This window comes from Excalfactoria chinensis, chromosome 3 (assembly GCF_039878825.1).
Source record: "Excalfactoria chinensis isolate bCotChi1 chromosome 3, bCotChi1.hap2, whole genome shotgun sequence".
NCBI classification, from domain to species: domain Eukaryota; kingdom Metazoa; phylum Chordata; class Aves; order Galliformes; family Phasianidae; genus Excalfactoria; species Excalfactoria chinensis.
In genome coordinates this window covers 29313980-29329371 of record NC_092827.1, presented here as the reverse complement: position 1 = coordinate 29329371, position 15392 = coordinate 29313980, and the positions used below count along the sequence as shown (strand labels likewise).

General features: G+C 37.3%; 1 protein-coding gene across 1 annotated transcript in view; it reads right to left on the bottom strand.

Moving 5' to 3' along the window:
- The window catches only part of MEI4 (meiotic double-stranded break formation protein 4), a 67422-nt gene that overhangs the window by 20882 nt on the left and 31148 nt on the right, over window positions 1-15392 (bottom strand). The window contains exon 4 of the mRNA XM_072330965.1: window positions 13530-13661. Within this exon, the coding sequence (XP_072187066.1) occupies window positions 13530-13661 (132 nt within the window). The remainder of the gene's footprint in view (window positions 1-13529; window positions 13662-15392) is intronic.

Sequence of the window (15392 nt, the reverse complement as noted above, 5' to 3'; positions counted from 1 at the left end):
TTTAACAACAAAAAACATGCTTATAACAATCACCAAGTTCACTTTAGGAACCAAAAAGGCAACATCTCACATCCTGAGTGATTACTACAGCTGCTCTTACTGTCCATCCTCTCTCCGACGGACTAGATGATTCCAGTTCCTGTAGTACAGACCTTAAGTACCTAATTTCAAGTGAAACCTGAGCAATCACCATGTAGAAATGAGCTAGCTGCATATATTCCAAGGGCTGGTTAAACAACTCATAAGCAGAATCACAAAACATTGAGAAAATTAATGGTTACAATTCAGAGTATATTGTACTCAATACCATAAATTCATCATCTTATTTGCTATATATGGTTTCTCAGCGTACTGCTAGCTACCTGCTTTCAATTAAGAATCACAATTTTAAACCAACACAATTATATTGGAAGCCTAATATGACTCCCTCGTCTTTATAGTTTTAATAACATGATCAACTACTGTCTTGTTTTTGTTTTTACAAAGATAATTGCTACTGTTACTAATCACGTCAAAATAGGAGTATTATTATTCAGTCCTTTTTCTATCCTTGTTATATGCATGAACATAAAATGCACAGCATTCACTTTGTGCTCTGAATACAGATTCAATTTTTTAATGACAATAATCACTACAATTTCACATATACTACATGAATTACTTATAATTCAGTAGCACTTTTAGAGAGAGGTAATATTTTTATTTTATAGAATATAAATATATATAGAGAATATAAATATATAATCTTTGAAATAATCACACTATCTGCTAGTGGCAAACTTAAGTGAACTCGGATGTGATTTTACTGCGTCTGGCACTACACAGAGTTGCATGAATTCAAAGCACAGCTCCTACTGGCTTTTATCAAAGCTGTGGGCTCTAACACACTGAACTTCAAACTTGTATTCATGCACTGACAGAGGCAAAAATAAAATAAAAAATACATATAAGAAAGGCCTTAGGTAGATACCTCTAAGAAAAATCAGCCTGAAAAGTTAGCATTAGCCAAAACAAACAAGCAAAAACAAGATTTTATGACCTTGCTGACCCCTGAATCTACTGTCCTGTCAGTCTCACCTCTATGGCAGGAAACATCACAGAGCAGATCCTCCTGGAAAATATGCTAAAGTATATGGAAGATAGGGAGGTGACAATGGAGAGCCAGCATGGCTTCACTAAAGGCAAATCCTGTTTGAGTAACCTAGCAGCCTTTTTTGATGTTGTCACTGCATCCACAGACAAGGGAAGAGCCACTGATGTAATCTATCTGGACTTCAGTAAGACCTCTTGCCCACAGCATCTTTCTCTCCAAGTTGGAAAGATGTGGATTTGATGGGTGGACTGTTCAATAGATGAAAAACTGGCTGCAGAATCGTGACCAGAGAGTGGTGGTGAATGACTCAATGTCTGGATGGAGATCAGTGATGAGTGGTGTCCCACAGGGATCAGTGCTGAGACCGATATTCTTTAATACCTTCACATCAGTGAAACTGACAGTGGGGTTTAGTGCAGCCTCAGCAAGTTTGCTGATGACACCAAGCTGTGGGGTGCAGATGACACACCTGAAGGATGGAATGCCTCATGAGGTTCAAAAAAGCCGAATGTAAGATCTTGCACTTGGGTCAAGGCAACCCTCACTACCAATAAAAGTTGAGGGTTGTAAGGATAGAGCACACCCCTGCCAAAAAGGACTCCGGGGTACTGATGGATGGGAAGCTGGACATGAGCTAGCAATGTGCCCTCACGGCTCAGAAAGCCAACCATAGCCTGGACTGCATCAAAAGAACAATAGTCAGCAGGTTGAGGTGATCCTGCAATAGTCAGGAGGTGATCCGGCCCCTCCACTCTGTGCTGGTGAGGCCCCTCCTGGAGTACTGTGTCCAGATGCGGAGTCCTCAGTACAGGAGAGATGTGGACCTGTTGGAGCACATCCAGAAGAGGGCCACAAAAATGATCCAAGGAGTTGAACACTTCTCCTACAAGGACAGGCTGAGAGCTGGAGCTGTTCAGACTGGAGAACAGAAGGTTCTGAGGCCTTTCAGTATCTAAAGGGGAGCTACAGGAAAGAAGGCAACAGACTCTTTAGCAGGGTCTGTGGTGACAATGCAAGGGGAAATGGCTTCAATCTTAAAAAGGGTAGATTTATGGTGGATATAAGAAAGAAGTAATTTACATTGAGGGTGCTGAGGAACTGGAACCGCTTGCCTTACAAATGTGGTTGATGTCCTTTTCCTGGAGACTATCAAAGTGAGGCTGGATCAAGCCCTGGGGAACCCAATCTAGCTGTGCATATTCTTGTTCACTGCAGGGCAGCAGAACTAGATTAACTTTAAAAATCCTTTCCAACTCTAAGGATTCTATAATTCTATAACAGAAAACACAAACATTTAACATTTACAGACACTTATGAGAAAGCTGGAGAAGGGCACATCACAAGTGTAGTGATAGAACAAGAGGTTATGGCTCTAAACTAAAGGAGAGGGAATTTAGATTAGATATTATATAATAAATTATATAATAAATAAAAATAATTAGATATTGTATAGATAAAATCTTCTCAGTGGGGGAGGAGAGGCACTGGAACCCCCCTGGAAGTCTTCCAGGCAAGGCTGGATGGGGTCTTAGGTAGCCTGATACAGTGTTGAGTGTTCCTGCCCATTGCTAGGTGAGATCTTTAAGGTCCCTTCCAACTAAAACTATCCTGATTCTAAACTTCCCAGAAGTATAGAAAGCAGAAAGTAAATTTGCCAATATAAGCAGACAAAAGAAGGCTTTATCAAGATTGTAATTTCAGCTACAAGTTTATAAACTGATATACAGTATGATGAAAGCCAAAACAATTCCTAAGAGATCCAAGCACCATTTGGTCTTAAGACTGCTAGATAAATAATAATGTTTTCTTGCTTGAAGTTATTCAGGACCCTTCTTAAAAATCAAGAGAAATTTTAAATTAAAATAGCCTTTACTTATTTATTAGGAAAGTAACATGTTATTTCCTCTATTTTCTTGATTGAGTAAAACTATATATATATATATAAATAACATCAAAGACTGGAGATATACTTGAACACACTGTTCTATCTGTTAAGTTTCCTCTGAAATATCTTTTGGCCATGGAAGACTAGGCACTTATCTAGTATGTAGAGTCCTCCATAACAGATTCCATACTCAGTCTTACTTATATACTAAAGGGATCCACACATGCCTCAATATTAACCTTATATTCCCACAAATTGAAAATTATTAGTCTGCTTTCAATAAAAATGATCTTCCTATAAATCAGACTGCTAACTTTGAGAGTGTTACTGAAGCATCTATAAAACTTCCTAAAAAAAGACTGCACCTTGATAGTTGGAAAAGTGACTTATCTCTGTATGACTTAATACTTCCCTCAAGAACTCAACTAATTTGCAACTATAATCTCACCTACTGCTGAAAAATTAATCAAAAGCAAAAAGCAGGGTCACCACCTCGGGTGTCAGAAGAACATATTTCAGCCTCTTCAGCAACGTATTTGGGAAAAAACTGCAATATGGCATGACTCTGCAGAGAATAGGCATGTGTGAGAGTTAATTTTCAAAGCTCAAGCTCGAGAATGCTCTGCGTGATATATAGGTAAGAAAAAGTTGCATGGCTCCTGCACGAGCGAACAAGTTGCTTCTGGCATAACTCAAATATAAAAAAGGAAGCATTAAGGTGTGAAAGCAAGGACAGGTAACTCTGAAAAGATACAAAAACACTGTCCAAATTTGAAGATACAAGGTTAAGAAAGTAAATGTCTATCTGAATCTGAATAGGAATATGAAGTGCATCAAGAAAGATATCTAGAGGTACACAAGCAGCATAAGGTAAATAACTAAAAATGTGGCAAAGGAACAGGTGATGAGGGGCACAGTGCCTTCTTCAGATAGAACTTTACTGGTGAGATTAGTTTTCTGAAGCACCACATGTCTGAGACCAGTGGGAAAGTTTGGAGAAGGCAAAATTTACCCTGAGATGAACAAGGTTGAAGAACATTTCAGAAACTGGACATATAGGTCCACTGGACTTGATGGTTTGCACCTATGATTGTTGAGAGAGATGAGCACTGTCATGGCAAGGCCATTATCTATGGATGGTCCTGGCAAATGGAAGAATTCTTGAGGAATGGAAGACAGAGAATGACAGACCAATCTTCAAAAAGAAACATCCAGAGAACTACAGGTCAGCTCATCTGAGCTTGACCCTGAAGCAGGTGACATAGCAAATAACCCTGGAAACTATTTCCAGACATATGATGGTGAACGTGTAGTCTGCATTGGTTTACAAAAAGGCAAATAATGTTTAACCAACCTGACAGCCTTCTACTTTAAGCTGCTAGAGGTTACCAAACACTGGAACAGCCTGCACAAAAAGACTGTTGCAGTCTACATAGTTAAAAAAACTAAAAATTTGATTAGACACAGTGTGAGCAACCTGCTCAAGCTGAGCCTGGTTTGAACAGAGGGGCTGCACTAGATCACCTCCAGAAAGCTTTTCCAATCTTATTAATTCTATGGTCATTTGATGAACTCACTTTATTTAAGTAAGTTAACAGAACTGAATTGTATCTCACAATTTTAGGAAGGATTCAAACTGAATAACTGAATACACTAACCTAAACTAAACTCTGCCAATAATTTATTCCTATAGGCAGAAGTACTACTCAGATTTTAATCTCTCTGTAACCTCTCTCACTCATATACAGTTCCCTACAGTATTCTACATAAATGTAATAGCTAGGCTTAGTAAAAGAGTTTTCATTAAATAATAAGGCTACATGAAAAAGAGTTCTTTAAAATAGCAACTTCAGCTAGAAGTTGGATACTCTGAAAACTCAGAGACTGGGAGTAACTTTTAATGAAAGAACTAATTTTAAGGATGAAATGAAGCCAAAAGTTTCAAGACCTAACACCTAGAGATTTAGTTGTGCTTTGCCAGCTAAATTCAGGGATTGACAGACGCAAGAAAATACAAAACACAAGCTAAATCCTCAAAGGTTGAGCTGTAATCGTGTAACTTGGCAATCCTACACTTAAAAAGAATATAAATACAAACACCAAAAAGTTAATTTTTTCTCCTATTTTTCTTGTACTTTTTTTCTCTATTTTCTTTCCCTGTGTGTTTGACTCAATTTATTTCTGCCTTTTCAAGCTGTTACTGGAAACAAAAGAAAATGTACCATCTTAATAAGGAAGTCATCTTGAGTAGATTCAATAATATTATTTCCTAAAACTAATTTTAATTCTCTTAGTGCTACATTAATTTCAAATTTCTTCAGCAGGAAAGAAATAATTCTGTACGACAAGCAACACAAATTGTGCTACGGTAAGTTATTCTATGAATCTGTACATTTACTAATGTGGTTTAAATGAGCAAAAGTATCAGGTTGCGGGTATTTCATCCAAGTTCATGAATGCAATCAACAACATCTTAATCCTAAATTTAATCAAACCATACAAATTATTTTTTGCTCTATCCAGGATATTTCCAACATTTTCTAAGACATTCTCTGCTGCTCAAATCCCAAGCATCCAAATCTTCCTCTCTAGCTTAACACCAGACCACATCACTGATACTCAGATCTAAACGAAGTTGGCTACTGCTGCCTTTCTCCCTCAACATAAACCTAGCACAGCACCCCCTTCCTGCATCTCCAAATCTCCTAGGAGTTGCAAATACATTAACAAACTCACTTCTCATTCTTGCACTCACCCAAACCCAAGAATAAATTACATTCATAGACTTTGCCATGGATTGAGAAGGCTGCATCAAGAAGGCATAATTAAAACTGATACTACACATTCATAAGCCCTTGGAATGACAATTCTAGCTCCATAAACATGTTCAACTTTAGCTCACCACATCCTATCTTTCTCAATTAAACCCGTGTCAGAAATCTTGCAAATCCCGCTGTCCTGAAACCTACCTCCCACTCTGGGCACAGCACTAATATCACTGCTGCCCTGTCAGACCAAGCCTTAACCAGTCAGGTAAGTCCTGACACCAAAGATCTAGTCTTACTACTGAATTAGATTCAACCTACTACTCACCTCAGCCACACAAACCAGAACTCAAACCTTAGCTACAAAACAAACCTCAAACAGCCAATCATTTCAGCCCAGACACAAAATCTCTTGATCACTTATACGTCACTCAAAATCCAGCAATGAGGTCTGCTCTTTTTGGAGCCAAATCTGAGACTGCAGTTCCTTCTAGATGTGGTGCTCACTGCAGCTCATCAGCAAAAGCAGATCCAAAAACAAACCACCACCACAACTGTTGTCTAAGATAGTTTCAGCTCAGGGCATAACCAGGGAGTTTGTTCTAATGCAGCTATAGCCTGACTAAAACCCAGGCAGCAATATAAGCACAGCTAGTTAAGTTGTGGCAAATATTACCTTTCAATCTTTTTCCTCTTTGCTGACAACCTTATTTTGCAATCCTAAACCTAAATCAGGTTTAAGTCCACTGCAGCCATCCCTACCAAAAAACAACCTAAGCCAAGCCATATGGTCCCTTGAAAATGCAGAGCTCAGCCCAAGCACACAGAAAAACGGATTGCAAAGCAAAAATACTGCTTATCAAAGAACACATAAGGTTCAGAAACAGTATTTCTATGTTTGATGAAACAGCGCAGAAGATGTACCATTGTGCATGTGATTTGTGGTTATATCTCACAGCACTTTAACATTTTAGAAAGAACAAACGTCAGCTAATCCTCCAGATATTGTGATTTCAGCAGTGATGACTATGCATAAACTCAACAGGTTGACAGCCACAGCTTCAAAGATAGTTTTTAACAAAAAAATTTAGCTACAAACAAGTTCCCAATGGGGCAGGCCAATGCTCTAACTCTTTATGGACACAACCATCCTACATATTTAGAGAGAGAGAAATAAGTGTGAAGCAATCAAACTATATTAATGTGTTCTGTAAAATGAAAATCTCATTGTGGAAAAAAAAGATGAAGTCACAATTTCACTGGTAAGTCACTATAATTCCTTAGCTTCCACTTACATTTTACTATTTTTAACTAGGTCATTATCTAAAGACAGTTTAACCATCAACTTAGTTATTCTTCTAAACAGTTATCCATTTATTAGTAACTTCTAGCTAGAAAATCTAGGGCTACAATGCTTTTCATTTCTATTAAATGCAGATATAAATTATTAACAGAAAATAAATCGCAAGCCACCGACAGAGGGGTTATTCATTCATGCTGTTTCCTGAAAAGCATTAGGTGAGGCCGTGTTTGAAGCACAACATAATGAAGACTGCTTAAACAAGTCTAAAGTAAAATCAAAAGGTAAATCTGTAATTAAAAATTACCCTGCCTATAAAATAAACTTTTAGGAGCACATATGGTGGATATGCTAATTCACAGAGGTAACACTAATATCCAAAAGCACTAAGGAAGCTGTGGTTTATTTTCTGTAACATCATGCTGTTTTACTCACTGCTAGGCAGGCCCTGTGAAGAGACCGAGTTAAAAGGAGCACTTCTATTTGACTAAGCAATAATGACCATGTATGTATGTTGCCGCGTATGTTGCTTTTTCTATCCAGAGTGCATTTTCAAGTTTACTAAAGGATTAACTGGGTTGTAAAGAAAGCAACAGGAAAAGGACAGAAGCCACAATGAGAATAAGGCAGTAAAAGCCAACTGCAGCATCAACCTAGGTGTTAATCTCTTTACTATAAGCTGAATCAAGAATTCAAGTACTTAACTTTTTAGTTATTATCATGTTAATTTCTGCTTATTTTTCTTTCTTTACAGTCTTTTTAGATAGCTTAGATTTCCCAGATGATTTAATACACAACGGTTTCTAAGAGTGCAACCTTTTTATTTGTTAAGGCATGGTATATCCTGATTTTTGAAATTAGGCATTTTTCCTCTTCTGGTACTTATGTTTTCATGAATGAGATGATTCACCAAAATCAAGACTAATAATTCTCTGAACAACAGATATATCTCCTCATGTAATCAGTATCTGGTTTGATTCCCCAACACACATGAGCTGTTTTGATTTTATGTCATCCTCAATTTTGCCAACCGCTGTCCTACCACCCCTTAGCTTTGTAAGAACACTTCTCAGCTCCTTTCTCCTCATCGCTATCATTTCATGATAGTATGAGAGGGAGTAGAGAAACTGTATGAAATGACATATGCCACAAAGGTAGGCATATGCTTCAAAGATACATGACCCTCTTCTGACATACAGTGAATCCTGAATCATTCTTTTGCTGCTGCCTTTTAGGGGAAAGATTTATGACTTCACAGATATGCATCTCCAAACCAGGTATGCATCTTTAAGGAAAAAAAAAAGATCTACTGATTATTATATAAAACTATTCCTTTGTTACCAGTAGCATCAGTAGTCACATGGAATAAAAAATAAGTCTGTACTTAGCTATAACACTCACTTTCAGCATGCACAGTTTAAAGTACGTTACAATCTGTGCTTACCAGCTTAATAAGGAAAGAAATGATATCTTAAAAAGAATAAACAGATGTCCAGATGCCAGTTTAATTATTATCATGAGGTCTGCATAGCATAACTTTCTCTTCTTTTACATGGATCAAGTATTATTAATTTGATGTGTAAGTAAAAGTCAACAGCAGAAACTGCAAAAATCCAAACAGGCTGAACGGTCAGTCATTTTAGTATCTTTTACAGTCACATAACATGCTCAGCTACTTTCTTCTAGTCAACAACTTAAGCCACTTTACACCATATCTGGGAAAAGTAGCAGGGAATTTTTCTATTCCACGTAAATGCTCTGCTACAACAAATACAGACATACATCTATAAAGATTATTAGACATACAGGACAACACAGGGAACTACTGACCTGTCAGTCTCATCTATGTGCCAGGGAAGATCACAGAACAGATCCTCCTGGAAGATATGCTAAGGAATGTCGAAGAGAGGGAGGTGACACAGGACAACCATCTTGGCTCCACCTCGTGACTTTCTGTGATGGCATCAGACGAACAAGGGAAGAGCCACTGACTAAGGTCTTTGATACAGTCCCTCACAACATTTTTCTCTCCAAAGTAGAAAGAGATTAATTTGATGGGTGGACAGATCACTGGATGAGAAACTAGTTGCAAGATTGTACCCAGAGAGCAGCAGTCAATGGCTCAGTATCCAGATGGAGATCAGTGATGAGTGGTGCCTCTCAAGGGTCAGAACTGGAACTTTAATATCATCATCAATGACACTGACAGTGAGATCACAGAATCATAGAATCATAAGGGTAGGAAGGGACCTCCAGAGATCATGGAGTCCAACCCCCCTGTCAAAGCAGGTTCCCTACACCAGGTCACTCCAGGACCTTCACCATCCTTGTGGCCCTCTGCTGGACTCTTTCCAAGAGGTGCCTGTCTTTTTTATACTGGGGAGCCCAGAACTGGACACAATACTCCAGATGAGGCCTTACCAGGGCAGAGTAGAGGGGGAGGATCACATCCCTCAACCTGCTGGCCACGCTCTTTTTAATGCACCCCAGAATGCCATTGGCCTTTTTGGCCATGAAGGCACACTGCTGGCTCATGGACAGCCTGTCGTCCACCAGGACACGCAGGTCCCACTCTGCAGAGCTCCTCCTCTCCAGCAGGTCATCCCCCAACCTGTACTGGTGCATACAATTATTCCTCCCTAGGTGCAAGACTCTACACTTACTTTTGTTAAACCTCATCCAGTAGATAGAGTGCACCTTCAAAAGTTTTACAGATGACACCACTCTGTGTATGGCTGCCACACCTAAGGAATGAGATATAATCATGAGAGTCCTAGACAGGCTCGAGCAATGGACTCAGGAGAATCTCATGAAGTTCAACAAAACCAAGTGCAAGGTCTTGCACCTGGGTCAAAGCAACAGAAAGTTACACCTGGAATACAAGCATTTTATAAATTGATCAAAATTAAACTAAAAACCTTGAAATATCTATAGGATTCATTTAGAAAATTTAGAAGAAATGTTGTTTTCAATCCAAGTCAATGTTAAGAAACAGCAACTTTAAGAACAGTACTGTAACTGTACAAAATCAAAGGAATTCACTTGGGTGCAAAAGCCATTATTTTTAATTTCTGTCATTCACTAAACATTTAGTAATTAATTGAAGGTTAACAAAGAGACATCCAACATTCCTGTTCATCTCACCATAATTAAACCTAAGAGTCCCTAATTCCATTTTCTGAAATGGAAGACATGAAACAGCTTTGCAATTAATAGAAGTTTTGCTTAAGTAATAGAACAGGATTGTGATAATGGTCAGTTAATGGAAGTTGATTCTATAAAGTTTTAACCATTTGCAAATTTACATATTTAAGATGATTTATTTTTTAAACTGTCATTCTGAATATTTCTAATTATTAAGTGTATTGTTACACTGATTGTAAAACAAGAAAAACATTTAAAACTTACTTCAGGATCATGCTTACCAAAGGTATTGCTCCATGAAGTTAGAAACACTCAGAAACAGGTCTGTAAGTCAGGCTGTCAGAGATACTAGAGTTTATTTATCTACTGTAGTAAGAAGAGAGGCCTACATTAAGAAATATTTCCATAAAAATGATCACTTATAGATGTACATGGGTTTGTAAGTGAACATTAAACATAAATGTGCATAAATGAACATAAAACTAAATATACAAATGCATGAAACTGCAAACATTCATTTCTCAGCAAGCCAGAACTTGTTATGTACATTGAGCCACATGAACTGCAGGTTGTCAAGATCTAAAAAGTTCACCTACAGAGACACCTGCACACAGCTAGTGTGTAGTAGTTACATATTCCATCACCTGGAACATTCTGTATTTCCCAGACACAGTCTGACCTCCATGCTTGCAATGAACATTTCCAGACTGCTTTGCTACTGTAAAACACTGGAAATTTCCTAAGTATATGAAACTTATTCTTCTGATGGATACTTGAAAGCAGCATGTTTTAAAGAGATGAAAGAAAGCACCTTAAGCCTTGGTAGGACTATATGAAACTCCTCATCCAGCCCTGAGTTTGTGATTGGTTGATCAAGGTCAATTAACCTCCCAGGAAACACTATGAACACAGAATGGGAAAAATATGAATACACAGATTCCTTAATCAGAAGGCAATATGCCCTCATCACCCCAGTGCAACACTGCTGGGAAGAAAAAAAATACAGAAATGAATACATAAAAAAGGGTATATCAGAAGGCATGTTTTTAACAGTGGAAGGACATAGAAGCAGAGCAGTAAACTTTCTTTATGGGAACATGTTTCTAAATTCCTGAATGTGAGAGAACTAGCTAATTCAAAAAGATCTTCAGAAGGGTGCACAGCACATGCTGTTTAAAGAAGGGATAAAAGGGAACCCCATTAATTTATTAACCTTTTTAACACTCATTAAGTCAGAAAATCTTTCTATGCTTCCCTTTGCACAACAGTGAAAATACATCTCCTCATATTAAAGGTGGGAGGCATTTTGTAAAGGCTTTTGATGGTATAAAATCTGGAAATCTGCTTTATGTATCGATAACAGAAAAGATCTGCAGTAAACACAAATATAAGGTAAGTAAAATGTGACAGGAGACACATAGGTAGCAAAGAGTTTACCTGAAAAAAGACTTGGTCTTGAAACTGAAGAAGTCAAGTAACATATGTGTTTTGCTGCCCTGATTTTTTATTTTTTTATTTTTACATATAGTGAATATGAAGAAACAGACCAAAAGAATGGTTAGTTTTTTCTTTTGAGTGCAACTTCCTGTCCCCCAGAAATTCTCCTGAGCTCTGAAACCAGGCCAGCTCTTTACAAAGACGTTTCATACAAAAATCCTCCTGAAGAAGGGTAGGAAGACAGGAAAGGAAGGTAGGTGTTCCTATGTAAGGATTACATAGGAAAACAACATAATATATGGAGAGGAAAAACTCTGTGGTATCTTTTACACTTCCCACTGTACCTACTCTACAGAATAAACTCCTATTTCTGGTATAAGTTTTAATCACTTATAGCATTCTTTCTGCTTACGTTGGTTAAAAAACAAACAAAACTGCAAACCTGTTGTACGCAACAACTAAGGGCATCAAGCCACCCTTGAGAAACAGACATTTAATCCATTTACTATGCCAGCTGATGTATAGGAATCGTTTAAAGATTAAAACACCAATTTTTTAATATTTATGTTCAAATCCAATCTTCTATTTTCTTCCCATAAACATATAAATTACACTGCAAGTAATAAAATTAAATTATCATTAGAAAAATCCAAGTCATTTCTGTGATACCTTTGCGTTAAAATCACAGGATACTAATTTAATTTCCTCAACTACAAATAATACTGTTTTGTAATCTTTCCTTTTTGTGACTTAGACATCATGCATTACAGAACAATATAAAGACTGCTCAAGCAACACCTAGTGTATTTTTTAAGCTGGCCCACAGTGTTGGTGATATACCTATGATGAATATTTATTAGACAAACAAATGACTTCACTTTCCACTTACTAAAGCTGCATGCTTTCTTTTCATTGACCCTTGTAGGACACTACACAATCAAGTCATATTCCCAAGTGAGACTGTACCATTTTTAATTAGATATACACCACTGCACAAAAATATATGAAAAATATAAGAAAACCCAAATGATTTCCTATCTTCTCCAAATTTTAAAAGGAACATCTACTCTTTCTCTCTTTCCAACTCTATAGTTTAGTTGAAAAAAATTATGCTGGTTCCATCTATTCAAACTCCACATCATTTCAATATACAAATCTATATAAGAAATCAATTTTACCAAATATATTATCTCCACTCCATTTCCCTTTTCATCTCCTACTCATTACAATCAACAAAATACAACTCTAAGCTCTGGATAACATATGTATCATGTAAATTAATATAATGTGAAGCAACATATTTAATTTGGAAGAAAAATAACACAACTTACAATCTCAGGTACAAATGGAAAAAGACAGATGTAATTCTTTGTGGGTCCAGCAAGATACCAAAGTTGTATGCCTGCATAGCTCACAATTTACATCTTTAATGAATTAAGTTCAACTAACTCTTAAGATTAACTCGAGTATTTTTCAAATTACACAGCATGATCTTAGAACCTCTATAGCCTATTATACACTCTGATCACTTTACTTTTGTCCATCAGCAATTTTTATTTTTCCCTGTATCTCTTTTGAATCTGCTGGTAAAATTAGGATTCTTAAATCTGCACATCTGATAGAATGATAAACTGGCTAAAATGCTATGTCGGCACTGCTCAAAAACACTGTTTTTAACAGTTAAAACAGTGCAAAAACACTGTTGTAAATCAATGACATTCAAGCTATAAGTGTAGAGCAAAGCACTGTATGGCTGCTGTGTGGAAAGCTAACTCCATCTCAGTCAGACCCTGTACAACATTCTACAGAATGATGAACTGACTACATTCCATGAAACAAACATGTAGAAAAAACACTCCCCAACACCAATCCTTGGATGTTGTCCAGAAGAAAAAATGGAGGTACCTGGTAAGCTTGCCACATCTGCTCAGCAAACTGCTGTAGTTCTGACAGTAGAAAAGACACTAAAGAATTTCGAAGTATGTTGTTCCTTCCTAGCAAAACAAGAGTGTGTGACACAGCATCCAATGCCTGAAACTAAAAAGAAACGTAATCTTTCAAAATCTGCATTCTCGTACCCCAAATGAATCTCTTAAACAGAAACAAGACTTACGCGTCAACTATTTTAAGAATGAAATCAAATTCATTTTTCTTACAGTCTATGTATGTAATTAAGGTAAATACAGCATACAGGAGATATATATTTTCATATACCTTTATGAAAAACCCACTCTTTACCCAGAAATCATGTGCCCTCTTAAGTTTAGCACTACATCTTATAAAGAAATGTCTCCAAGGGTGCAAATTCAGCAGAGGGCAGCTCTTGGGATTTAGCAGTCATTGTGCCCTTCCTGCTGTCATAACAAATGAGTGACAGAGACTAATTTTGTCACAGGTAGGCAAATGAACAAACAAGTTATTTGAAATAAGCAAGCTAAGAGCTATACTGGATGTTTCAGTCTAAGGAGTTACCAAGAATAAACTTGATTAAATGCAAAGTGATAGAATAAGCACTGGACTTTCAAGTTTAAACAAATCAGTTGCAATTTGTTGTTTAACTGGCTGTTACCTAGGCATGTCTCTTCAACCACAAAAGGAGTTATGTGAACTTAAATGGGATTTATGGTTGCTACTCCTTTCTATTTAAAATAAATAGAAATTATTTTCTTAGTTTCCTGAAATGCAATGTATGGTCATTATATAATGCTGCAATTTATGTAACATACTGCTCCAGACAGCAAGGAACTCTATTAGAATACTTTTTCTAATGTATAAATTCAAAGAAAAAAAATACATTAAATATAATGACTATAAAACTTTATACCTTTAAAGCATTAAATTCAGTAGCTCTTGCACAGTGTCCGTTGAAACAGCTAACACACTGCAGATGGATATTTTTGACTGACAAAACAGTACTCTGACCTTGTCTTAACCAATCAAAAGCACTCCTGCAAGTAGTTTACTCCTCTGGCCAGCTTATGCACACCTGTACTTAGACCAACTGCTGGTTTTTGTCTATTTTGTTTGGCTATGAATTTGTGGGGAGGTTCAGGATGGACATTTGGAATAACTTCTTCTCTGAAAGAGTGGTCAGGCACTGAAATGGGCTGTCCAGGGAGGTGGTAGAGTCACTGTCCCTGGAGTTGTTCAGGAAACATCAGATGTTGAACAAAAGGTTCGTGTGATTTAGAGGGGAAATACTGGTAGTAGGTGCACAGATGGACTAGATGATCTCTGAGGTATTTTCCAAACTTGGTGATTCTATGATTCTAAATATATTCACATGCTCAAGTGAAACAGCACTTAACTAGTCTGAGTGAGATGCATCTTCCTGAAAAGCTTTTCCAAACAGGACAGTCAGGAGGGTAATGAGGAGTCACCAGGAGTCACTTACAAAGGAGAACGCTTAGCCATCTTAATAGCCTTCTAGGATTAGATGACAGGCTGAATGGGTGAAGGGAGAACAGCAGCCACTTTCTACCTTGATATACTAAGACTTTCAACACTGTTTCCCATAAAACCCATTTCAACAAAATTTTGAAGTATGATGTATAAAATATTGAATTCGTAAGTGAACACTGTAGGGGTTAATAACTGTCCAATCTGCCACACTTTGGGGACTGCCATATGAGGTACAAAATCCTGCTGAAGCTCGCTCACTAATATATCTAGTGTACATCTCAGGGCTTGCTGTTGGCACCAGAGCTGTAATCACAAGTAATCTCTGTTATGATGGGACAGACTACACCCACAGCAAGTTTGAATATA